Below are 25,056 nucleotides of genomic sequence, written 5' to 3' on the forward strand. Positions count from 1 at the left end.
GGGGAATGGGATTGTGTGGGGTATTTTTTTTCTGGGAGCCCTGTTTATCCTGAAAGCCTGCCCTTGGTTACCATTTTCACCTCCCTTTCTTGGGATAGGGTGACACCCTGAGGTCCCTTAATCTTGTGTCCTTGTTTTGGTCCTACTCACAGACATGAGAAGGGTGAGAAATGAGCCAGGATATTCCCCAAATAGAAGAATTCCCAGGTACAGGATCCAGCCTCTGGGAACCCATTAGCCAAACCACAGTCAGACCAACAAGTGTAGATATTAAGCACTAACCCTGTGCCAGGCCCTGGGCTAAGATCAGGGCACTGCTAAAGTAAACACCTTAAGTGGAATAACAGCCTTGGGTCCAGGGGCATCTACTGGGTTCCTGGGGTCTAAGGTGAAAAAGATTTTGTCCCAGGGTCAGGAGCATTTCCCTCTAGGGTGGCCTCAGCCCAAAGGTCCACTTTGGCATATTGTGGGGATAGCGAGAGCATAGGGGGTGACTCAGCTCCGGTGTGGGCACAAGAACTCACCGGAAAGGGATCTTTTTCACTTTAGACTCTCCTCATTCTCTTCTCCCCACCCCCACTCAGGGACACAGTGACCTTGTGGTAAGGCTGGCCTGAGAAGGCTTGGTTGGAAGTCAGGACTTCTTGGCTTCATTCTAGGGGCCTTATCCAACCTCACTAAGAGGCCCCTCAGATTTCTTTCCACCTCCGTGCCTCAGTTTCCTCCTCCGCACTATGTGGAGAGGTTTGTGACTGGTTCCTTTTTAGTCCTACCTCTCCCTGCCCCATATTTCCTAGGAGGACCTGTGAACAACTCATTGGATTGGATTGATTTTATAAACAAGAACCTTGGATTTTTTTTAACTCTCTGACCTTATACTTTATGGGAGGCAGGTTTCTGGCTGGGGAGGCAAGGGACCAGTTGTGAGACAGAGGACTGATTAAGGCAGTAGACCAAACAGTAGTTTCTCTAGGCTTGACAGACTCTTCAGGGAGAGGTGATAATACTTGGGGTAGAGGGACAAGGACCAAGGTTAGGAACATTTAATATGTATTTTGACATAAAAGGAATTATGTGAAAATTGGATTCAAGTGTGTATTTTTTTTTAAATTACTAGCCTAGAAACTTGGCCATAGGATGCAGTTGGCTCTTAGCAGCTTCTCCTCTCCCCCCACCATTCCACTCCATTCCCCAGCAGGCCTTGAGCTTGGGACAGACTGCCCACTCTCCCCCCTCCTCCTGTCCTGGCAGGCATTGTCAGGCTCTGGAGCCAGGAGCCCGCAGAGAGCCAGGGCCAGCGGCAGCCTAGGGAAGAAAGGGAGAGAGGAAGGAAGGACCCCTTTGCCTCTTAACTTCCCCCCTCCCCTTTACCCACTCTCCCCTTCTCAGGGTCCTGAATGCGGAAGGAGAACAGAGAGTTCTTTCTGAGAAAGCCAGAGGCTGGGACAGAGCGGGGGCGGTTGGAAATCAGCCCAATCTGCCCCCCCCCCCCGCCACGCCACCTCCCCACTGCAGCTGGAGAAGGCCGGCATCCCCCCCTCCCAACACTGTTATCCCTCCCCCACTGCCCAGGCCATCCTTCATGGCTGTGGGGTGATGAGATGAGACCAGCTCTGGACCGGGGACCAGCAGGACTCTCCCCTTATAAGACTGATGGGAAGTGGACAATTCTGGGTTGGGGAGCAGGACCCTAGAAACCAGATTCTGGGGAGTCTGTCCTACTGCAAAGAACAGGGTGGTCCTTTCTAATGGGCTAGAATCCAAACTGCAGCCACCCCCCTCTCACTCCGCCTCCTTTCGCTGAAACAGAGCCTGTTTTCCTTCCCCACCTGGCTATTATTACAACCTAAAGCACTGAAGGGGGAGTTTCAGGGTCATCCAGAGATACTTGGGAGGTGGGGGCTTAAACAGTGAGCTGGAGAATTCTACAGCTTCCATAGAACCCATCTTCCTGTAAGTCGGCATTCCTGGGTCCCTAAGTCAGCATTCTCTTCCCAGCAGTGCCTCTTGGACTGCTAGGAAACTTGGGTGTCCTAAAGGGAAAATCAGTTGGAGAGCTTGTCTCCCCCACCTGTGAGCACTCTTGCCTGACCCTCTTCCTGTCCTTTAACTATCTCCCATCCACTCTTTATACCAAATACTCCTGGCAGGCTCACTGGGAACTCACTCCTTCAGGAGAATTATTACAGAATCCAAAGCTCAGATGAAAAACTCAGGAGTATATAAGCTCCCGAAGGCATCTATCTAACGGCCAAAGACATTTCTCTATCTGAAAGATGCAAGTACAGCCCCCACCAATGCAGGATGGCAGCTACACTTGGGCCTCGTCACAAGTGGAGTTCCATTGACATCCTTTCAACACAGACTCAGACACCAATGGGCATCCTCCTACATATACATGCACGTATACACATACACACAGAGATGCATTCATGGACATAGAAATACAGGGCCACACACGCATTGTGATTCCCTCACTCTCTATTTATAGCTCTCATCCAAGCCCAGGAACCCTGGTGTCCCCACCCCACAGCTTTCTCAGCTGTTGAACTCAGATGTGTCCTGGCCTGACCCGTCATGGTTCTTTTGTCCACTGGGAAGTCTCAGCAGGGAGAGACCCTCTCCATTTCTAACCACTGGCTCTGGTTTTTGTCTCCAAACCTCCCATTCTTACTGTGCCCTTTCCCAGAGGAAAAGGGTTGGCAATGCTGTGATGTATATAAGGGGATATAGGGTCAGTCCTCCACAGATGGAAATTATACTTGCAACTATCCCAAACTCAGGCCTTGCTTCCCATGGGGGGTCCAAAAGATAGTGCCCGAAAAAGGTCTTTAATCTGCTCAACAGACATTCCTTTTGCCTGAGAATGCCATGGGCAGGGACAAGGGAGCAGATTGCTCTCACTAACCACTGGGAAAATCCTCACTGAGCATAGCCCAAAGCCCAAGGACAATGTTGCCCAGGACATGGCGGGGGGCCTTCACTCCTCCCCCCCACCTCTCCCAGCTGTCCCTGGCACTCAGTGCCCAGAGAACTGGGTGTCCAGAGCTGCTTGGCTACCCAGGGAATGAGATGCTGAATCCCTATAGCTTCCGCCCCTCCCAGCCCTCAATAAGCCAGAGTGTGCTCTACCCTCTTGGATTGGCAGTCCCAGGGGGCTATCTTTTTGGGTCCTGGGAACAAACAGGACCAGATGACCCTTCACTTGGCTACTTAGGGTGGGAGAAAGAAAAGCAGCAAGTGAATGGGGATACAGGAGTGTTAGGAAGAGGATTAACAAGTAAGTTTGAAGAAGTTCAGGGTGGGTTGGAGCGTGGGAGATGGGGTAAATGACTGTAATGGGAATGGAGTGGTGTGGAGGGGATGACTTCGTATATGTGTGTGTGCATGCATGTGAGTGTGTGTGCATGTGAGTGAGAGTGTGTGTGCCCACCTCTGAACTGCCCCTCTGGATCTTCCTTACCACGTCCCACTCTCTCTTCTCCACCCCCCCCCCAACCTTGGTCCCTGTTTTGCCAACCTTCCTTCCTCAGAGTTCCATGCTTGGTAAGAGACATGGTAGCAGAGGGGGTGGGCTCAGCTTTCAGGGGTACTCACCCCGCGGCCCATCTTAGGGCAGAGGAGCTGCAGGGACTGAGAACGGAGAGGCCAATGGGAAGGATCAGCAACTCGGACAGGCGGAGATGGAGTCAGACGGACAGAGACAGCCGAAGTAACAGGGTAGCTTTAAATAGGTCTCTCTCCCCCTCTGCCCCCCTCTCCTGCTCGGGAAAGAGCCGCTTGTTGAAATAGGATCCCTGAGGGCTCCTCCCCTCCAGCCCCTTAGAGCCTCTTGTCCTGATGCTTGCCCTCCCTTCCCCAATTTCTCTCTGTCTCCCTGACTTGCCTTTGGCAGCCACCAACAGAGAGAAGCAAGGGAGCCGGGAGATTTGGGGGGGGGTAGAGATGAGGAGAGAATGGAACTTCTTCAAAATAGTTCTTGAAGAACAGAAAGGATTGGAGGGGGAGGTCTGTTCATTTAGATCCTCAACCCTCAAGCCACATGAAGAGGGAAGAGAAAGGTGGAGGGGTGGTGTATAGTAGGGGGGAGGAATTGGCGACCCAGAGCCCTCACCTATGTAGGAATTTATAGAACTATAAAATTTTAGAGTTGGAGGGGACTGCCTAGCCCAAAGCTGTCATTTTGCAAATGAAGAAACTGGTTAAGTGACTCGCCCAAGGTCACACAGCAAGTTCGTGGTATGGCCAGGACCAGACTTCAGATCCAGCATTCTGTTCTTTAGATGAGGATGCCTTTATACACTGAAGGAAAGACCAGATATGGAAGCCAGAGCAGCCTCTGGAGAAGGTGCTCCCAGGCCTGGAGATGGGGGAGCAAGGCTTCCCCAGCCCTCTAACTAAAAGGTGTCAAAGGTGCCCATGTCTGCCTTCCTCACCAGCTCCAGAAGCTAAATGGCAGTCTACAAAAACACTGACAACGGGCTCCAAATCCTGTGTCTAATCAGCCCGGGAGAGCAGGCAGGACTCAGATCGGAGGGTTGATGTGGGAGGGGCAGACCAAGGCCACAAAGTGTCCCTGGGTGCCCCTGGATTCATTTCAGTTGGGTGGTATACGAGGTAACCTCTTTTGCTCCCTTTCCTTAGAGCCCCAAAGTTACAACACTCAGTCCCTGTTTTGGCATTTGGGCTAGAATCAAGAGGAGAGAAAATGTTTGGAGAGAGGGGTTAAGAAGGATGATGGGAAGGGTGGTGGTACACTAAAAAGGAAGGGGAAATGGAGAATGGGAAGGGAGGCAGAACATCAACCTGATAAGTTTTTGAGTCTGCAGAATGGGACAAGGGTAAGAAAGGAAGCCCAGTGGCACAAGAGAAAAGAGTGCTGGACCCAGAAGCAGGAAGGCCTGAGTTCAAAAGTGCTCTCAGAGGGCAGCTGGGTGGTGTAGTGGATAAAGCACCAGTCCTGGATTCAGGAGGACCTGAGTTCAAATCTGACCTCAGATACTTGACACTTCCTAGTTGTGTGACCCTGGGCACGTCACTGTATCACTGTCTGCCTCTGTTTCCTCATCCACAAAATGGGAATAATAATGGCACCTACTTCCTATGGTTTTTATAAGGATCAGTGGAAATATTTGTATAGTGTTTAGCAGTTATAAAAGCGTTAACTATCATTACTATATCACTATTATATTTCCAGTGGGGACACAGAGAAAGAGCTAAAATGCTACAGCTTGAATGACTGAGGTTAGACATCAAGATTTTCCTACTAGGGAGGAACATAAGATTCTGAAACATGTCTTAGGGTTTAGAGCTGGAAGGGTCCTTAGAGGAATTTTTGTCCAATGCCTTAGTTTTACAGACAAGGAAACTAATGCCAAAGTGAAATGACTTGTTTAAGGTCATCTCATCATTGAATCCAGGTGTCATTACTGATGGAAAAAGTAATCTCTTCTGGTAGAGATGCCTTTAACTCCATCTAGCCTGATGGCGTGCACCCTGGAGACAGGTTAGATTAAATGACCCTTGAATGGGGTCTGCTGGGCCCCTAGAGTCTGGGAATATCATTGTTGCTTAAGGAGGAAAAAGAGCTGAGAGAGGGATGAAGGAAAGAACTGAGAGGGGAAGAGGGAAGAAGGGAAAAGAATATCCACCATCTCCTGACAGACTTCTTCTTCTGGGATGGGAAGTGGGTGAAAGTAGGGAAGGTGAGAAGGGTTGTGATAGGGCAAGATTTTCTAGTAGTATATCCCTGGTTCTTCGGATCAAGTGAGGAACTGATGTTATCTATAAAAGAGAATGATTGCTGTCTGGGGCACAGGGACAGGGGAAGAGTGAGGAAGAAAGCAAGGAGAGGCCTGTCATAGGGGCTGAGGTCCTAGGGAACAGGGGGCTCTCCAAGGCTGAGTCAGGTCTGTCTCCGACTCCAGAGGGGAGCTCCCCACAGAGGGATTATCGCTTGTTCTCTCTGGCAAATCCGATCTCTGTGTTCAAGGCCCCTGCCTGAATTCCCCAAATAACTGCCCCCCTCCTTCCTGCTATGCCGCTGGGATTTTCCATTACAGGGATCCGGTGGGGGCACGGCCCACTTCCGAACAGACATGTCTGCTGGAGGTAGGGTAGGACCCATAAGTTCCCCCTGACTACCTCTACTTAGTGCCCTCCCTTCCCCCTGCTAACGATTCCCCTGTAATCCAGCCTGGAGAAAAGGAGAAAGAAAGGAAAGAAGGTTTGAGGTACAGAAGGATGATGGAATCTTTGAGCTCTCTAAAGAGCTTTGGGTGCATGAGGAAAGGGCGAAAAGGAAGGGACTGATATTGTACACCAGGAAGGACATCTTGTTAGAAGGGACCCTGGGATAAGGAAATGAGAAAAACTAGAGGAAGCTGGTGGCACAATGTACTGTGGACTGGGCCCAGAGAAACTTATTAGCTGTGTGACCCTGGACAAGTCATTTAACCTCTGTCTGCCTCAGTTTCCTCAACTGTAAAATGGGAATAAAGATAAAGGAGATCTCCAGCCTCGGAATTTCTCCCATAGTTAAAAATAACCCCATGAGAACCATAGGAGCTGGAAAAGAAGTTCTTCTAATTCACACTTTTCATTTTATAGACGTACAAACTGAGGTCCAAATTGGAAAAGTGACTTGCCCAAGGTCACACAGCTAATAAGAGGAAGAGCTGGGCAACAGACCCCTGTTATCTGACTCAATATCAGTGTTCTTTCCACCACACTATGCTTCTTCTTTTTGTTTGTTTGTTTTTATGGGGTAATGAGGGTTAAGTGACTTGCCCAGGGTCACACAGCTAGTAAGTATCAAGTGTCTGAGGCTGGATTTGAACTCAGGTCCTCCTGAATCCAGGGCCAGTGCTCTATCCACTGTGCTACCCAGCTGCCCCTGCACTATGCTTTTTTTTTTAAAGAATATCAGGCTCAGCCATTGAGACCAGAACCAGTGTTATCCCATTTTTAACCTTACAATGCCCACACCCTTTAGAGACAGCATAAAATAGTAAAAAGAGAGCAGGTCTTAGAGTCAGGCAGTTTAGGTTAAATCCTCATTTTGTTACTTGCAGCTAAGTATAGGATCACGGGTAAGACTTAAATTTCCATGAGCCTCAGTTTCCTCACCTGTAAAATAGAAACAATAATATTTGCCTTCCTTATCTCCCAGGGTTGTGGTAGTAATAATGACTAGGAAAACTGCTTTTTTTTTTTTTGTATCTAAACTGCCCCATTAATGCTAGGACTATGTCTTCTCTTGTTTGCTTAATCGGCATAGTTAGGGGGTCAGTGCCATCATCCCATACATTTGCCAGCCCCAAACCCCAAGCAAATCCAGTGGATTTTGGGTTGCTGCTCACACAGACTTCCATAGTACTAGATGAGAAGGAAGGCCTCAGTGGGCATGGAGCCCTGCAGTCTAAGTGTGGGATTCCTGGCTCCCAACCTCTACTGTTTCTACTCTCCTTTGGAGAGTCGATTCTCTGCTCTGGACTTCAGTATCTTTCTTTCCCCACTCAGAGAGATTCCTTCCCTCCCATCACTGACAACATCCCCAGGGTCTGGGACTAGAGCATGGGCCTTCTCACTCTCTTGAGTCTGGCTACCTGGCTCAGGCTACTCTCTTCCTTTGGGCATCTGGTTGGACTGGGGCCTTTGGCAAAGTGGGATTCTAGGGGAGAGTAAGGAGGAATTGATGGTGAGAGAGAGGAAAGGGCCTGAATGACAGGGGGATGGGTGGAAGTTGGAAGGAGAATCAGAGTTGAGGAGAGAAATGACAGAAAGCCAGGGCAGGAGGCAGCTCTGAACTGGGAGGAATGGAGGGGGCAAGAAGAGTATTTGGCTTGGTAGATCGAGGAAGAAGGCTAGGACAGGGAGCAGCTTTGCTTGGTTTGCTATGGCAAGAGCTGAGGAGCCGGGGAAGTGACTGAGTGTGAATGAGAATGTATGTGGGAATGAAGACATAGACATACATATATGTTAGCTTATTAATGTGTTAACATGGCAATGTGGGAGAGAATTTTAAAATATAGGTGAGTGGAGAGGAAAGGAAGTGGGGGGGTGTCAAGGGAAGCATCCACCAAAGAGATGGCAACTTCAGAAGAGCTCAAAGGGATTTTGAGCAGTGATTGTAAACCTGAATGAAGCAAGTTCGTGTTTTCCCCAAGGGGAACTACTTCTGAAGGAGAAAAACTAGCAAGCATTAAGTCAAACTATTTACTACTGATAATAAATTCCCATTTCCATGGCACTTCAGGTATTACAAAATGCTTTCCTCACTCCAGCTTTTTGAGGTAAGTAAACAAAAGGATTTTTACCCCCATTTTACGTAGGAGGAAATTGAGGCTGTCATACAGGTAGTGAGTGGCAGAGCTGAGATTAGAACCCCAATCTCCTGATTCTGAGTCCAGCTTGGTGCTTGCTCTATGTCCCACGGCCTCTACTTTGTAGCCAGATCTCATATATATAGAGGAGTGTGTGTGTGTGTGTGTGTGTGTGTGTGTGTGTGTGTGTGTGTGTGTGAGAGAGAGAGAGAGAAGATCTAAATATGTGGGAGTATTCGAGAAGCTGTGTGATGCTGTATGTGAGTGTGTGCAGTAGAGTGGAAACGTGTGTGTGTGTGTGTGTGTGTGTGTGTGTGTGTGTGTAGCCAAGTGATTGTGAGAGAATCTGGGTGTCTACGTGAGATTCTATGAGAGAATGTGTGTGTGTGCAGGCACACACCAGGGAAGCGGGGGTTGGGGACGTGCATAGGCTGCAGATGGGCTTTCAAGGTCTCCAAGAAACAGTTTTGTTTCCTAAGTGACTGACCTCCTGGGGCCTCCAGCCCAGATTTGAAGGTTGTTTCAAGATCATGAAGGAGAGAGGGAGGGAAGGAGGTGGGGGTGGGGAAGAACAGAGAGCAGGGAGCTCATCTAGCCTTTTTTAACTCACCCTCCTCCAGTCTCACCCATCTTTGGTCTTACCACCATCCCCCACCCCCATCTCCTGGGCCTAGACCAAACTTCTTTCTTCTCTCACACTGCTTTTGCTGCCTGCTTCTGTCCTTCTTTCTCTCCACTCCCCTTCTCCTTTGTCTCTTGGGGGTCGGTCTCTCTCTCTCTCTCTCTCTCTCTCTCTCTCTCTCTCTCTCTCTCTTCTTCCTATGGCACTGCCTCTCTCCTGTTTCCCTTTTCTCTTCTTTGTCTTTACCTTTCATTCTCTCCTCAGTTTTAGCCATAGTATCTCTACTTCTCCAAATAGCTTTCTCTTTGTCTTTCTCCGACTCCCTTTTTCTCTGTGTTTACATCCTTGACTTTTCTCTCCATGCCTGAGTCTCTTTCTGTTGTTTTTTCCCCTGTTAAGCACACAGGTGAAAGAGAAAGAGAGACAGAGACAGACAGACAGACAGAGAGACAGAGACACAGAGACACAGAAACAGAGATAGAAACAGAGACACAAAGACACAAAGAGAGACAGAGACACTGAGAGAGACACACAGAGACAGAGAGAGACAGAGACAGTGAGACAGAGAAGTAGGGGAGTAAGCTTCAATGTCTCAGGAGCCATGCCCAGAGCAAACTTGCTCCCCTGGGCATGACATGCACAATGCCTCCACTTCCCCACCCACCTACCCATTATCCAGAGATACCAATGCTAATGCTCAGCTCTACTTCTAAGACAGAGTGCCTACCCTTTGGGACCATTTCCTAGCCTGCCTGAATTAATCAATCAATCAAGCAAGCAAGCAAGCATTTATTAAGCACCTACTATGTACCAGGCATGGTACTAATGTGAAAGATTTGCTGGTTGGAGCACTGTCACTGAAAGGGAGAATCTGTGAAGTGGGTGCAGGAAGTCACACCTGCTCCCAGAGAAGGAAGAACTGTGGAAAGCAGATTGGAGAGGGGCAGAGACCTAAGGTCCATTAAAGTACTGGGCTACATATTTAACTACACATACTGATAAGATAGAGGGCCTCCCTTGAAGTCAAGTAAACCTGGGTTCAAATCTTGCCTCTGACACATAGAAACTGGGTGACCATAGCAAGGTACCTCAACTTAATTCTTAGCATGGTAGGTAACCCTGTAAGATTTTAAGTTCCCCAAGGCCTCACACAGCACTTGGCAAATACCAAAGGCAGGCACTTAATATATGCTTGTTAATTGAAATAACTTGTAAATAGACCTAGGTTTCAGTCTATTATGGAGGGCGTTTCCACACCAGAAGTTCCCCAGGCTGATAAAATCATAGGTCCAGACAAAAACCCACAAGTAAGCTGGGTGTGGGGGGTTGGGGGTGGGAGGAACCACGATCTTTGTCTTCAAATATTCCAAGGGATGTCACGTGGAGGCAAGATTGTATTTATTCTCTTTGGCCCAAGAGAGCAGAAGTAGGAGTCGCTGGTGAAAGGAAGTGGAAAGATGAAGAGTCTACCTCACAGAAAGGGGACCTTTCTGATAATTCGCATTGTCCCAAAGTAAAATGGGCTACCTCTAAAGGTGGTAGTTTTCACTGGAGGTCTTTGGGATAATGCTCTTGTGGCAAATATAGAGATTGTGGGTCAGACTAGATGAACTGAGAACCCTCTCAATTTTTAGTTTCTGTAACTGGTGGTGGAAGGGAGCTTGGGCAGAGACAGACCTGGAACAATATTGAGAGGAGAGGAACAAAGGTTGTGGGAAGAAGGTTAGAGGCTTAGGGGGACTGTGGCTGGGGAAAGAAGCTGGGATGATACAGGGGAAGATGAGAAGGGCTTGGGGAAAGACTTGCGGGGAGAGGGGATAACTTTGAGGAGACATTAAGGGACAAGAGGCAGGGGCTGGGAGAAACTGGGGTAGGGGTCAATGGCTGCAGAGCTATTGAAGGGAAAGAGGCAGAGACTGGTAGACATTTGGGGGAGGGGACAGGGGGACCCTGGGCAAAAAGGAGGATAATCTTGGGTCATAATGAAGGGAAAGGACAGGGGTCAGGACAAAAAGGGTTTGAGAGACACAGAGGGAAGAGGTAAAGGCTGAGGGACACTAGGAGAGGGGGCGGAACTGGAAGTCTTTTGTGTGTTCCGACAATAAGTGCTTCTTATAACAATGAACACTGGTTGGGTTTGATTTCAAAGTCCCCCTAAGCTTGGAGAGATGGGGTATCAGCTGCAGGGAGGATGGGGTTAATGGTCATGCTGGGCATGGGGATCAAGGGACACAGCTGGTCCCTCTAGGGTTCCTGTTTGCCTTTGATTATATCTGAGGGGAGGAGGAGGGAGCGGCACCCCAACCCCTGAGGAGGGTTTGCTTTGGCCAGAGATCTGACCCAACTGCTGGCCCACAGCACCACGCCTCCCCTGCTCCTCCTATCAGGAGGCTGTGTTGTCTCTCTCCAGCTTCTTCCGCTCCTCCAGGGGCCTCACACAGACTCAAGCCCTGGACACAGCTTCATTTGTCTTTCTTTCCTGGGATCTTTGACTTGGAGCTCAAAGAATAGGACCCTTACTAAGGGGTGCTGAGAGCTAGGAAGATGGCCTTCTTATCCCAGTGCTAGGTTCTAATGTGTTCTCTTCAGAGAAAGGCCAATATCTCTTACTTCTGGGTCTTTTCTCCCCACATCTAATGCTATCTTGGAGTCTAAAAAAAAAGTTAATTTTTAAGTTTATTGACTTAAGTGATGCCATGAATAGAATGCTGGGCCTGGAATCCAGAACACTTGAATTTGAATCCAACCTCAGATACTTACTGGCTGTGTGACCCTGGGCAAGTCACAACCTCTACTAGCCTCAGTGTCCTTATCTTTAAAATGGGCATAATAATAGCACCTACCTCCCAGGGTTGTTGTTGAGAATCAAATAAAGTAATATTTGTAAAGTGCCTGGCACATAATAGATGATTAATAAATCCTTCCTTCCTTCCTTCCATGATTTCATCACTGCACATTCTCTCTCCATAGACAAATACTTCACTCCTCCCCCCCCCCCATATCTGAGCAGATACTTTAAAGCAGGGATTCTTAAACTATCTGTGTCATGGATCCTTTGGGCAGTCTGGTGAAGCTTCTGGACTCCTCAGAATGTTTTAAAAGGCACAAAATATATAAGATTAAAACAGAACCTAATTTATTGAAGTTATTTTTTTTTAAATAGAAAGTTCATGAACCCCAGCTTAAGAACCTCTGCTTTAATAAGTTGCTATGGCCAGGAAAACTCATCATCTGGCAGTCTCTCCAGGACGTAGTCAGGCTGATCCTCATGTAGCACTCGTGCGCGCGCGCACACACACACACACACACACACACACACACACACACCAACCCATGAAATTACTGTAGCACAGATGGGGGTGGAGGTGGAAGTGGGATGGGGAATAAGCATTTCTCTAGCACCTATTACATATCAGGCACTGTGCTAAGTGCATTACAAACATTATCTCATTTGCTCCTTACAACCACTCTTATTTTTAGGCCCATTTTATTATGCCTATTATTATACCCATTTTACAGTTTAGGAAGCTGAGGCAAACAGAGCTGAAGTCCACTTGCCCAGGGTCACACACTTAGTAAATGTCTGAGGCTCGATGTGATCTTCCTGACTCCAGGTCCAGCATTCTATATCCACTCTGCCACCAACTGTGTCAGGCTAACGTTTTGAAGTTGGAATCAGGTTCAAATTTCTTCTCTGATGCTTTATGAGTCTCATCCTCACTTTGTTCATCTGTACAATGAGAGGGCTGAACTAGCTGGCTGCTGAGAGGTCCCTTCTAGTACTAGTTCTATGATTTTATGCCTCTTTCTAAGTTATTAAGATCTGCCAGCCCTGGGCTCCTCTGGCATAACCTTGGAAAACTCAGGGTCACTCCCTCCTCCATAATCCATGTTTCAAGGGGGAAGATTGTATTTATATCTGATGTAGTTAATACAAAAACATTACAGATATCTCAGTTCTAATTTCCCCTATCACTCCAAACAGGTCCTACTACTTTCTTTCTTCTACATCCCCAACCCCTAATGTGTTTGATTAGGCAGATTAAGCTTCAACCTAGAATAATTGATAGTTGAACTCTGCCTCTTTGCCTGACTCCCATAGAAAACCAGGCTGGTTTCCCCAGCCTGATTCCTCTGGGGAAGCAGAGATAGAGAGAAAGGGACTCAGTGTAATGGAAAAGTGTTGACTCTGGAGTGTGATTCAATGAAGTTAAAGGAGCATTATATTGATCCTTTATTGTATTACTGTTATGTTGCTTCACATTTCCTGTGAGGGTGAATTAAAGGTTGTCACATACCTGAATGCAGTGTTACCCTGAGTACTTGCACAGGAGCTGGGGTCCTTTTACTTTCGTTGGTAGAAAACTGGACACGAACCATGTTCTGAGATATTGAAGAAGCTCTGGGTGGGGACTCAAAGGAGGTAAGACTTGGGGGTAGGGAGGAATTCCCAAGATTACTCCCCATCCATCAGCAAACACAGAATCTGAGTGAAAAGGACCTCAACAATCATTATATACAGCCTATGCTAAAACAAGGATTTTCTCTATAATACTGTTAAAAATATTTACGTAACTTTTGTTGAAGTCCTCCAGGCTGGAGGCTCCCATGGAAGCCCATTCCAATTTTGGACATCTCAAATTGTTAGGAAGTTTTTCTTTACATCGAACCTAAATCTGCCTTTCCATGGATTGTTATTCCCAGTTCTGCTTTCTGAGACCAAGAAAACAACAACAACAAAAAACAAAAATAACCCACAAAAACAAACAAAAAGCCCCACAACCTAATCTCTCTTTCATATTAGAGCCTTTCAAATATTTGAAAATTGCTATCATTTCCTAACATGGTCTTCTCTGTTTCAGCCAAACGTTCCCAGTTCCTTCAACAAATATTTGTACGCCATGCTCTTCACCATAATGGCCAACCTCCTTCAAACACTCTCCAACTTAGTGTCTTTTCTAATGTGGCTCCCCACTAAACACAATATTCCAGATGGTATCTTTAAGGCAAAGTATTGTGGTTCTATAGATTCCTTTGTTCTGGACACTGTGTATATTCTAATTCAACCTAAGATCTTATTAGCTTTTTTGATAGTCATAACCCACTGTTGACTCAACTTGAAAATTCATTCATTCATTCATTCAATAAGCATTTATTAAATGCTTATTATGCTTATTATGTGCCAGACACCATGCTAAGTGGGGGGAAGGAGGATACAAAGAAAGGCAAAGATAGACCCTGCCTTCAAAGAGCTTACCTTCTAATGGGGGGGGGCCTCCAAAATATAAAGAAGCAGGTAAATACAATATTAGTTGAGAATACATGAAAAGCAATCTTACAAAATGAGTCTCTAGTATCTTAAGGGGCCTGGGAAAGTCTTCCCTGCAGACAGTATCATTTCAATTGTCTTTTTTTTTTTTTTTGGTGGGGCAATAAGGGTTAAGTGACTTGCCCAGGGTCACACAACTAGTGTCAAATGTCTGACGCTGGATTTGAGCTCAGGTCCTCCTGAACCGAGGGCTGGTGCTTTAGCCACTACACCACCTATCTGCCCCCTTGAATTGAGTCTTGAAGGAATCCAGGGATTCTAAGAGGCAGAGATGGAGTGTTGCGAGAGAGGAATAGTGAGTAGGCCAGTACACTAAAGGAAAGGAAAGCATAAGACTACCCAAAAGCTAGGGGGTGGCAGAATTTTAAATGCAAAACAGGACTTTATATTTGATTCTGGAAGTAATAGGAAACAAATGGAGTGACTGAAGTTGGGCAGTGACAGGATCAGATTTTCCTCTGCTTTGGGAGAATCACTTTGACCTCTAAGTAGAGGATGGATTGGCACAAGGAGAGACTTGAGGCAGAGAGAATGATTAGAAAACTGTTGCAATCGTCCAGGTGAAAGGGGATGATGAGGGCCGGAATCAGGGTGGTAGCTATGTGTATGGAGAGAAGGGGATGGTTATAAGAGATGTTGTGAGGGTAGTAGAAATAACAAAATTTGGTAATAGATCAGATATGTGAGGTGAGTCAGAGTGAGGAGTTAATGATGACACCAAGCCTGACAACCTAGGTTAGTGGGAAGATGATGGCTTCTTTGAAGATAATAGGAAAATTCAGGAGAAAGAGGGTTTTCAAGGAAAGATAATGAGTTCAGCTTTAGACATGGTGAATTTTAAATGTCTATGGGACATCCAGTTCAAGATGTCCAATGGACACATAGGTGATGCAGGCCTAGAGTTTAAGTGAGAGACTAGGACTCAATATATAGATCTAGGAAGCATCTGCATAGAGATGATAATTGATCCATGGAAGCCAATGAAATCAGCAAGAGATATAGTATAGGGATAAAGAGGGCCTAGGGCAGAAACTTCCACTAAACCCCCAGATCTTTTTCAGATGAACTGCTGTCTAGACATTCCTCTCCCACCTTATATTTGTGGAGTAGATATGGGCAACTAGGTGGTACAGTGGAAGGCGTGGAGTCATGAAGACATCTTCCTGAGTTCAAATCTGTCTTCAGACACTTATTATCCTTTCGACCCTGGGCAAGTCGCTTAACCTTGTTTGCCTCAGTTTCCTCATAAGTAAGGAAATGACAAACCACTCCAATATTTTTGCCAAGAAAACCCCAAATGAGGTTAAGAAGAGTCCGACATGACTGAAAATGTCAGAACAACAACAAAAAGACTATGTATAGGTCTTTACATTTATTCCTATTAGATTTCATCTTCTTAGATTCTTTCATTCTATCTTGTTGAAATTTCTTTTGATCCTAACTTTGTCATTCAGTGCGTTTTGTTTTTTTTTAACCACCTACAAATCTAACTTGTATGCTAGTCAAACTGGTCAATTCAAGTCACCAAAAAAAAAAAAAAATGCTAAACAGCCCAGGGTCAAGTACAGATTCCTGGTGCACTTCAGGTCCATACTGTTGTGACATTCTACCAGTTTAGAATCCACCTAGCTAAATGTCCCAGATCTTTTACACTTGGCTAGAGTGAGGGAGCTCCCTGTGCCTGCTTTGTTTTCTCCAATCAGGAAGGCAGTAGAGCAGTTAGAGAGAAAGGCAGGAATCACGGCCAAAGCCCTAATAAGGACAACTGAACTCTCTCCCACTCTGGAGATGACTGGAGGCAGAGTATAAAGGCTCCAGTTCTGGACTGGTGCTCTTTAAACTGGTCCTCAGGCTGTGATTGTTGTAGCGGTGGATGTTGCTGGAAAGAACACAGCAGTGCAGTGTGGGAAAGTCTGGTAATCTGGATCATTTTCACTGTGAGTCTGGGTGTGTTTCCATGTTCCAGGTGTTCCCTGCAGAATGTTTTGTACACTGGGATGTACTGAGAGCAAGAGTTGGACAATGGGAACTCTGTGTTTTGAGATCAGCGATAGCTACTTCTTTGACAATACTTCCTGAGCCAGGTATACCTAGGGTCTTGGAACCCTACAGATCTGGCCATATTCCTCGGTTCCCTGAACCTTGGCATGTTCCTTGGTTCCCTAGACTTGGACAGGTTCCTAGATTCCCTGATCTCAGAGATTTGTCACATCCAAGCCCCATAGTCTGCTACTGATACTGTAACTAGATGCTTCATTCAATCATATATTCCCTCATTTCATTTCTCTTTCTGTCACCACATGCAACAAACCACAAGAATGTGACTTATTCACAGAGGGAAAGAAGTATGCAGAAATGATAAGACTAGCATTGCTGTTGTTCAGTCATTTCAGGAACTCTGGGAGTGGCAGCACCACTTAGACCATCATCCCTACTTCTAGTCCTGCTCACACAGCTATTATCTGAAGAAGAAACTTCTATGGAGAGGAGGACCAGCCATTCTTACCAATTGCTCACCAACTGCAACACACCGGGCAGGAAAACTAGCCTAGCAGAAGCAGTGGAGTGCCCTGAGGGAGAGACAAGTGGCAGCATGTGCCAGGCAATCCAATCCCTTGACCACTATTCCCCCTTGAACCCTGATGAAGACAGCCCAGGACCCTGAACACAAAAGCCTTGAGACTAGCCATGCTTCCCATCTGGTGCCCTCAGACATCATCTTGGGAGAGAAGCTTTGTAGAGAGGCAGGCTTGCATCCTGCAGGAGCTACTGTCACAGCTACCTCTCCTGCCCCTAAAAAAAGTTCTTGCCACCAGTCCTTGGTGATATCAAATGGTTCAACATAAAAATATGATGTGATTTTATCAGTGTAAATAACATTAAAGAAGAGATATTCAACATCTCTTTTTCCCCTGCATCCTAAGGATCATGGGACTTTGCCATTTGACCTGTAGCTGACCTTCCATATATATTTTCTTCCCCATTAGGATGTGAGCTCCTGGAGAAAAGAGGCTGTCTTGATCTTTTATTTGTGTCCCCAGTGGTTTCCCATAGGGCTTTGTGCATAGTAACTTTTTAATACTTCATTCATTCATTCATTCTCGTTTCCTCAGAAAAGGGAATAATTGAAAGGGTACCCAGTTCCCTCCCAAAGCTCCCCAAAGGCCATCCTTTTCACCACAGGTCCTGAACTTTGCAGCTTTGTTAGGGGTTGGCCTATGGGTAGACAGGGAAATGCTCATATTGTATGTTTCTGTGGGAACATAGTGGCAGAGGAGTTGATTCCAGGCCCTCAAATTAGATCTCGTAAATGGGTCCTTCTTCTGGACACCCTCTCTTTTCCTAGGCTCCCATGCACTTTTTGGACATAAATCTGCACTTGTACTTTAGGGCAGAGCTGTGTGACAGTTTGGGGAGGAGCCAGAGGTCAGTCAGTGTTGGGTATAAGCAATCCAGGTCCAGACTCCAGCGACACAGAGAAGCAACTCCTAAGCAACCTCTTTTTCCTCTAAAAGCCCTCTATGTTCTTTTTTTGTTTTTAGTGAGGCAATTGGGGTTAAGTGACTTGCCCAGGGTCACACAGCTAGTACACGTTAAGTGTCTGAGGGTAGATTTGAACTCAGGTCCTCCTGAATCCAGGGTCAATGCTCTATCTACTGCACCACCTAACTGCCCCCTTTATGTTCTTTTTAACCTAATTTCATGTTGATTAAAATAGTGGGGTTAAGGGGAACAGTATGGAATAGTGGATCAAAGTCTGGTTTCTAGTCCTTCCTCTGACAGATAAGAGGTATGTGACCCTAGGGCAAATTATTTAACCTCCCAGTGCTGTGGGCACCTCCTTAAGACCATAAATTTCTGCTGAGTGGCTGAGCTGACATTATTCAGGAAGTTTTCTGTTGAATCACAAGTTCAAACCCAGACCCACTAAAAATAAGTAGGGTGGGGGGAGTAGGAGACATATTGTTCCAAATTCCATATCCCCTTAGGGGTTCTCTTCCCTCCTCTCTTAGTTCCCTCCCAGGACCTAAGTTTCCTCTGTGGGATCTTGGGAAGTCACTTTCCTGCTTTGGGCCTTAGTTTCCTCATCTGTAAAATGAGGGGGTTTGAATAGATGATCCCTAAAGTTTATTCTAGCTGTAAAATCTATGGTCCTTTGATCCTTCTCATCTGGCAAAGATTTGGACAACTGAGGGTAGGGGGTAAGAAAGGGTTAGAGTGATGCTCAGCAGAGCAAAGAACTTTCCTAGAGGAGGGAGGGTTGAGGGGGGATTCCAGCTGAGAGAGGGATCCATAAGTGACATTCCGGAGTGGGCGTCAGCAGGAATGAGCCAGGGCAGGGAAAGGGCAATGCCCCCCTCAACGGCTCAAGAACTGGAAAATGCCAAGCCCAGCAGCTACATAGCACTTCCCTCCCCTCTCTCTTCCCTCTCTTGACATGGTCTTTTTTATTGCCCTAATGGAGGAGTTAAGAATAGGGGGTGGTGGCAGTAGAGAATAATGTGCAGGGAATTCTAGCCAGGGCAATATGGGGGTGCAGGGATCCAGTCAAAGAGTGCATCTATCCAGTCCACTGCAATGGCTTACATCAGACCCAGAGAGAAGGTGGAGAGAGAAGTTGAACATATAACAAGTGTGTGATGTATCTCTGTGTGTGAACTACAGCCTCACTGTGTCTGCCCATCTCCATGCCCTGTTTAGAATGTTATGAAAGCATAGCTCTTTAGGACTGCAGGGGGCAAAGGTCTCATAAACTTATCCCATCACTAGACATTCTAAAGTCTGTCATCTTGGTTCCCACCACAGAGCCATGATACTAAATTTATACATATTTGTAAGAAAGAGTCAAATATGCACAAGGGTGTGATTTATGATTCTATGTGTATCTATTTCTTTTTAAAAATAATTTTTATTGAACATTTGTTTTTACATCACCTAAATTGGCCCCAGTATTCCTACCCTTCCCCTCTCAGAGAGCTGCCCCATATAACAAAGAATATTTTAAAGGAAAAAAGAAAAAAAGGAAGAAGAGGACAAAACCAATCAGCAAAACCAATCAAAGCATAAAAATCCTGAAAATATATGCAATGTTCCATACCCATGGACCCCACCCCTTTATACCTCTGCAAAGGAGTGGGAGAAGGGGAGGAGAAAAGTGAAACGTCTTCTTAGAGCTTGTAATTTTGCAACATTCACTTTTGATTGATTATCTTGTGGTGGTTGTCCCTTCCATTTATGTTGTTGTAATAATTACGTCAATTGTTTTCTCGGCTCTGCTTATTCTATTCTGCATCAGTTAGATATGTCTTTCCAATATTCTCTCTATTCATAATATTCAACATTTCTTATAGCACAGTAATATTCCATTACATTCATGGACCACTATTTGTTTAACAGTTCCCCATCTGATGGTCATATACTTTGCTTCTAGCTGTTTGCTGTATCCAAAAGTACTGCTATAAATATTTTTGTGTATTTGGAGACTTTCTGTGTATCTATTTCTATGCATGTCTCTGACCATCTTGGTGCCTAGAGTATATACAATGTTATGCATACGTGTATGTATATCTCTCTAATCTATCTGTCCTCTTCTAAAGTACTTCTCCCATGGGTCACCATGACAGCAATCAATCAATCAATCTACAAGCTTAGTGCAGTGAAGACTACGACCCCCCCACCCCATGTATAGCATGAGAACATCATTGTGTGGCTCAAAGGGAGGTTGACTAGACATCTCTAGCCTCTTCTCTCCAAGGAAGACTTTATTTCCTGCCAGGAGAAGAAGCAAGAGGTAGGAAGCCAGAAGAAGCTTTGTGACTCTACTCTCTTCAGGGAGAGAGGGTACCGGGCTAGAGCTATTTCTATTTGCTTCTGAAAAAATTTTAGTCTAGGGCACATGGTTTTCAGGCTGAAGCTAAACTTCTGATTGATGTTCATTACTTAGAGGTGTGGGAAAATAATGGGATTTGCCAACACCCAAAGGCCCCACCTGGAGGAGATTGATTTGGATTGATTGAATTGAGTGAGAGTGATTGATTTCGCTGATTAACCCACTTAAAGTTGACTTAATTGAAACCATAACTGCCTGGCCCTCAAGTGTATTGTTCTCAGAAGCTGTAGACTCAGAACCCCCTTCCACCCACCCACACACCCACAGCCACACACCCCGCCCCCCCAACGCCTAACTAACTAAAGGAAGTTAACTAACTTAAGACCACCTTCAAGTCATGTCAATCAATGGACTCGAATGCTACCAGCCAATTAGCTTCAAGTGGTGTGTGGGAGATTGCCTCTCTTCTGGACATGAAAGGAGCTTCCACTCTCACAGACATAGGAAATTCCTCTTTGTGTCTGGGACTCGGAGGTGGTGGCAGGAGATTAGAGAGAAGAACCAAGTCAGGCTGTTGGTGGATGAAGCTGAGGATGCTAGGTTAGATAGGTCTTTTCCTGGCTCTCTGACCCAGGTGTTCTCTTTTTTGGCTTTGGGGTTTTGTTTTGTTGTTGTTGTTGTTGTTGTTTTGTGGGGCAGTGGGGGTTAAGTGACTTGCCCAGGGTCACACAGCTAGTGTCAAGTGTCTGAGGCTGGATTTGAACTCAGGTCCTCCTGAATCCAGGGCCAGTGCTTTATCCACTGCTCCACCTAGCTGCCCCCCTAGGTGTCCTCTTTTCACTAATAAATGCTTAATGCTAAACTTGGTGCTAAAGCTTCTCATTTATAAATAAACCCCAGCTAGTTTTCCCTACACTTGGAACAAGAATAAGGTCTCATCAGATTTTACTCATCACAGAGGGAAAGGAGGATGCAAGCTTTATAGCCAAATCTTGACTCTTTCCCCATCAAATACTAGTTCCACAATGAACACATATAGCAAATAGCAAAGAAATACATCTATCCAAGTTGATAGCAAAACAAAAATCAGAGAAAGTATATCTGCATACATACATATGTACATATATGTGTATATATCCATATATATAAATTACACACACACACAAGAATATACCAGACACTGCAGAGAAAAGGAGCTCTCTCATTGGGACCAAGATATCTCAACCAAGAGAGTCTCAGTTCTTACCCAAAAGGGAAATTCTTTGTAGTGGCTAATGTAGCAGGCTGGGGATAGGGAGGTGATGGTGCCTGCTAACTCCCCTCATGTCATCTTCTTCCCAGAGTCTTATTTTCATTTTAGCAGCCTGAAATGGGGTTGGCATCATCCATCTTTTCTCTAGAATCTAGAAAGTGCTCAAAGAGACGGAAGAACCTATGGCTCTCCTCTCCTCTGTTCTCACCCACTCCACTCCACACCTCATACAGCTGTGGGACATTAATCTCCACCAATGAGGAGAGAGTACCATACTAGTGGGTTCATTACATTGGGTATCTACTGTTTGCCAGACATTGTTCTAGGTGCTGGGGAAACAAAGAATGAAATAATTTCCACTCTCAGGGAGCTTACAAGCACTGAGAAGACCCAGAGTTCTTGAAGGCTATGTGCCAGCAGAGCACTATCTGTGGCAAGTCTTAAGATGGAAAGGCTTCAAGGAAATAAACAAGTATTTACTAAGTACCTACTACTATGTGCTAGACACCATGCTATCTGCTTTACAAATTTTATCTCATTTGACCTTGGGAGGTAGATGCTTTTATTATCCCCATTTTACACTTAAGGAAACTGAGGCAGATAAAAGCTAAGCAACTTGTCCAGAGTGACACAACCAGTAAGTATCTGAATCCAGATTTGAACTCAAGTCTTCCTGACTCCAGGAGCTAGTGCTCTATCCATTAAGCCACCTAGTTGCCCAAAAGTGGCAAAAGAAAGGCCCAAAGATGGCTAGTCTAAGGACTAGCCTAGGTAAATGCAGAGAAGCCCATCCCCCAAAATATGGTTACCAGGTAAGGGGTTTAGCCACTTTAGAACCCTGAAACCCTATGCCTAAGGTTTGGAGGTTCTATGTAGTTATATAGTGGAATGACACTGTGTTTGGAGTTAGAAGATTTAGATTGAATACCATTTCCTAGCCGTGTGCCCTTGGGCAAGTCACAGCCTCTCTGGACCTCAATTGCTTAATCTGTAAAACAGAGATAATAACAACACTACCTACCTCACAGGTTTGTACTAAGCATCCACTGAGGTAAAATGCATTGTAAGTAGAGTGCTATCTAAATGCTCCCTATTATTTCTATCTGTGTGGGAGGAGGGAGGATACACACTGATGAAATCATATCTATTGAACTATCTGTGTATATTAGATGCTGTGGGTGTCTCTCAGTGGGCCTAAGCCTGTGACTGTGTGCATATATTTGTGTCAGTGTATCTGCATTTGTTTTTGTATATCCTGGTGTATGTCTATTATATCCTTGGGTATGATATGTGTCTTCATCAGTGGGTGGGTGAGTGACACGTGACTCTGCCTCTGGGTACATGTGATGCTAGGATGCCTCAGCTCCTGTGCAAAGTGTGTGCCGACATCAAGTGGCAGATGGGGAGTGGGTGGCAGGTTGGTGATGGGCAGCAAACACAGAAGCTGAAAGGGCTTCTAGAGCTTCTACATGCACTGCTGTGCCCAACACCCACCCACCACACCACACACATCTGTGTCTACATCTCACTGACAGGCTCAGTTGCTAACCCATGCCATAATCACCCAGAGTCTGGGCTGGCACTCCTTCCGGGCTGCCTTCTGTTCGTCCTACCCTGCAGGGTGTGGTCTTACCTAACCAACTAGCCTTGGTGCAGGTGCTGGGTGCTTGGTGTTTTTCCCAGGCTCTGTCTTATAGAATCATGGGGTTTTATTGCAAGAAAGGACTTTAGAGATTATCTAGTCAAGCCTCTTTAAAAAAATTTTACTTTACAGGAGTCACGGATGATTAGGGAGATCATTGACTTGTCCAAGGGCACGTATCAGGATTAGGATTCAATCTCATGATTTTTAATTCCAAATACAATGCTTTTCCCACTACCCCTCCTTGTTTTTGACTGTGTCTCTGGGTATCCAGGTTTCTAATTTTCCTATGAAGTACTTGAATGTGATGCTACAGTGTGTATACTGTGTGTTCTGTCTATATGTGTAATGTATCTCCTGACACCGGGTATGTAAGAGACATATGGTCTCTGGGTGTATGCTCACATGTTTCCTCCCTGTCTCCCCCTCCCAGTCCTGTTTTTCTTAAGTTATATAAGTGTCTGATGGACTATGCCACGACTGAACTTCGAGCGCCCCCTGCTGCTAGCCTTTAGAACTCACAGACTGGGGATAGATAGAGAAGGCAAAGAGTAGTGCGCCTTTCTTTTGGGAACCCTAAACACTCTGTCCAGCCCTTAGCCCTTCCCCCACTCCAACCCCATGCCTCCATCCCCAAGCCATGAGTCTTAGGGTTGGGGATTTGGCTTTTTGAGGCGGAGAAGAGAAAAGATTAGGGGAGCGATGAAGATAAGTCCTCCAACCACTAAAGAGAGTGGGGAGAGAAGGCCGATCAAGACCCATCCCTGTTTTCTTGTCTTTAGCGATTCGTGTTCATATCTTCCCATAAATCCTATATAGAATGTCCATTCAACATAGCAAAGACCTTCCATTTTTAAGGGGGGGTAGGGGGTGAACTAGACTGGTGATTCTACTGGCATAGAGAACTCTGCCTTGTTGGAACTTTCATCACCAATCCAGATTGCTTTGCAAAATAGCCCAGGAATTCTTAACTTGGGGGTCTGTGAACTTGCTTAAAGATAGTTTGATGACTGTATCTATTTTTAAACATTCATTAAAAATTTTTTTGAGCTCCAAATTCTCTCCTTCCCTCCAGCCCCTCCCTCACCCATTGAGAAGGCAAGCAATATGATACCCATTATACATGTGAAGTTATGCAAAACATATTTCCATATTAGCCATGTTGCAGGGAAAAAAGGCGAGAAAAATAAAGAAAGTGAAAAACGATATATTTTCATCTGTATGTGGAGTTCTCTCTCAGGAGGTAGATAGCATTTTTCATCACGAGTCTTTTGGAATTGTCTTAGATTACTGTATTGATCAGAGTGGCAAAGTTTTTTCATAGTTGATCATTGTTACCGATGACTGTATTTCAATATAATTAGTTTCCTTTGCAATCCTATGAATTTTATTTTACATATTTAAAAAAATTATTCCTAGTGACTGGCACATAATAAATACTTGTTGGCTTGACTTGAAACAGGCTCCAAAGGCTTTGACAGACTACCATTAAAAAGGTAAGGACCCCTGTCTTAAAGAGTTGTCTGGGGCCACTGAGACTCTAAATGACATTGCTCAGTTACAAAGGCTATATGTGTTAGAAGTAGGACATAAAGCCAGGTCTTACTAATATAGGACTGGTCTTCCATCCACCATCTCATGCTGTCTTTGGTTCTTTTAATATTATTTTAAATTAGGGCAGTACTTGGTCTTTTTATCTGTCATCTTACTATATGATCAGCCTACCTTCTTTTCTGATCCTAATTCAATTTAATTAAACACATGTGTTTGAAGGGCCTCCTATGAGCCAGGCAATTGTACTAGGTTCTGGGAGTACAAAAATAAAAAAGAAATAGTCTCTACCCTCAAGAAGCTTACATTTTATTGAGGGAAAACAGTGTGAACACAGAGAAGTAAATACAAACTTTTTTTTTTTCTCTCCAGGGGAAGAGAGAGCGCTAACAACTGGAAAGATCAGAAGAAATCTTGGGTAAGGGTTAAGCTCTGAAAAGAGCTAGGAACTCCAAGAGGCAGAAGTGAGATGGAAGAGCATACCAGACATGGGGTACAGACAACCT

At 45.5% G+C, this 25,056-nt stretch overlaps 2 protein-coding genes across 3 annotated transcripts in view; one reads left to right on the forward strand and one right to left on the reverse strand.

The window, feature by feature from the left end:
* LOC122753362 (sodium/potassium-transporting ATPase subunit alpha-2) overlaps nucleotides 1–3,755 on the reverse strand; it is a 39,988-nt gene extending 36,233 nt beyond the window's left edge. Inside the window, exon 1 of the mRNA XM_044000728.1 lies at nucleotides 3,598–3,755. Within this exon, the coding sequence (XP_043856663.1) occupies nucleotides 3,598–3,609 (12 nt within the window). The 5' untranslated portion in view covers nucleotides 3,610–3,755. The remainder of the gene's footprint in view (nucleotides 1–3,597) is intronic.
* The window catches only part of IGSF8 (immunoglobulin superfamily member 8), a 32,445-nt gene continuing 10,509 nt past the window's right edge, over nucleotides 3,121–25,056 (forward strand). For both annotated transcript variants that reach the window (XM_044000730.1, XM_044000731.1), the window contains exons 1-2: nucleotides 3,121–3,280; nucleotides 24,923–24,968. The gene's annotated coding sequence lies outside the window, so the exon portion shown is untranslated. The remainder of the gene's footprint in view (nucleotides 3,281–24,922; nucleotides 24,969–25,056) is intronic.

Source organism: Dromiciops gliroides, chromosome 4 (genome assembly GCF_019393635.1).
Source record: "Dromiciops gliroides isolate mDroGli1 chromosome 4, mDroGli1.pri, whole genome shotgun sequence".
NCBI classification, from domain to species: Eukaryota; Metazoa; Chordata; class Mammalia; order Microbiotheria; family Microbiotheriidae; genus Dromiciops; species Dromiciops gliroides.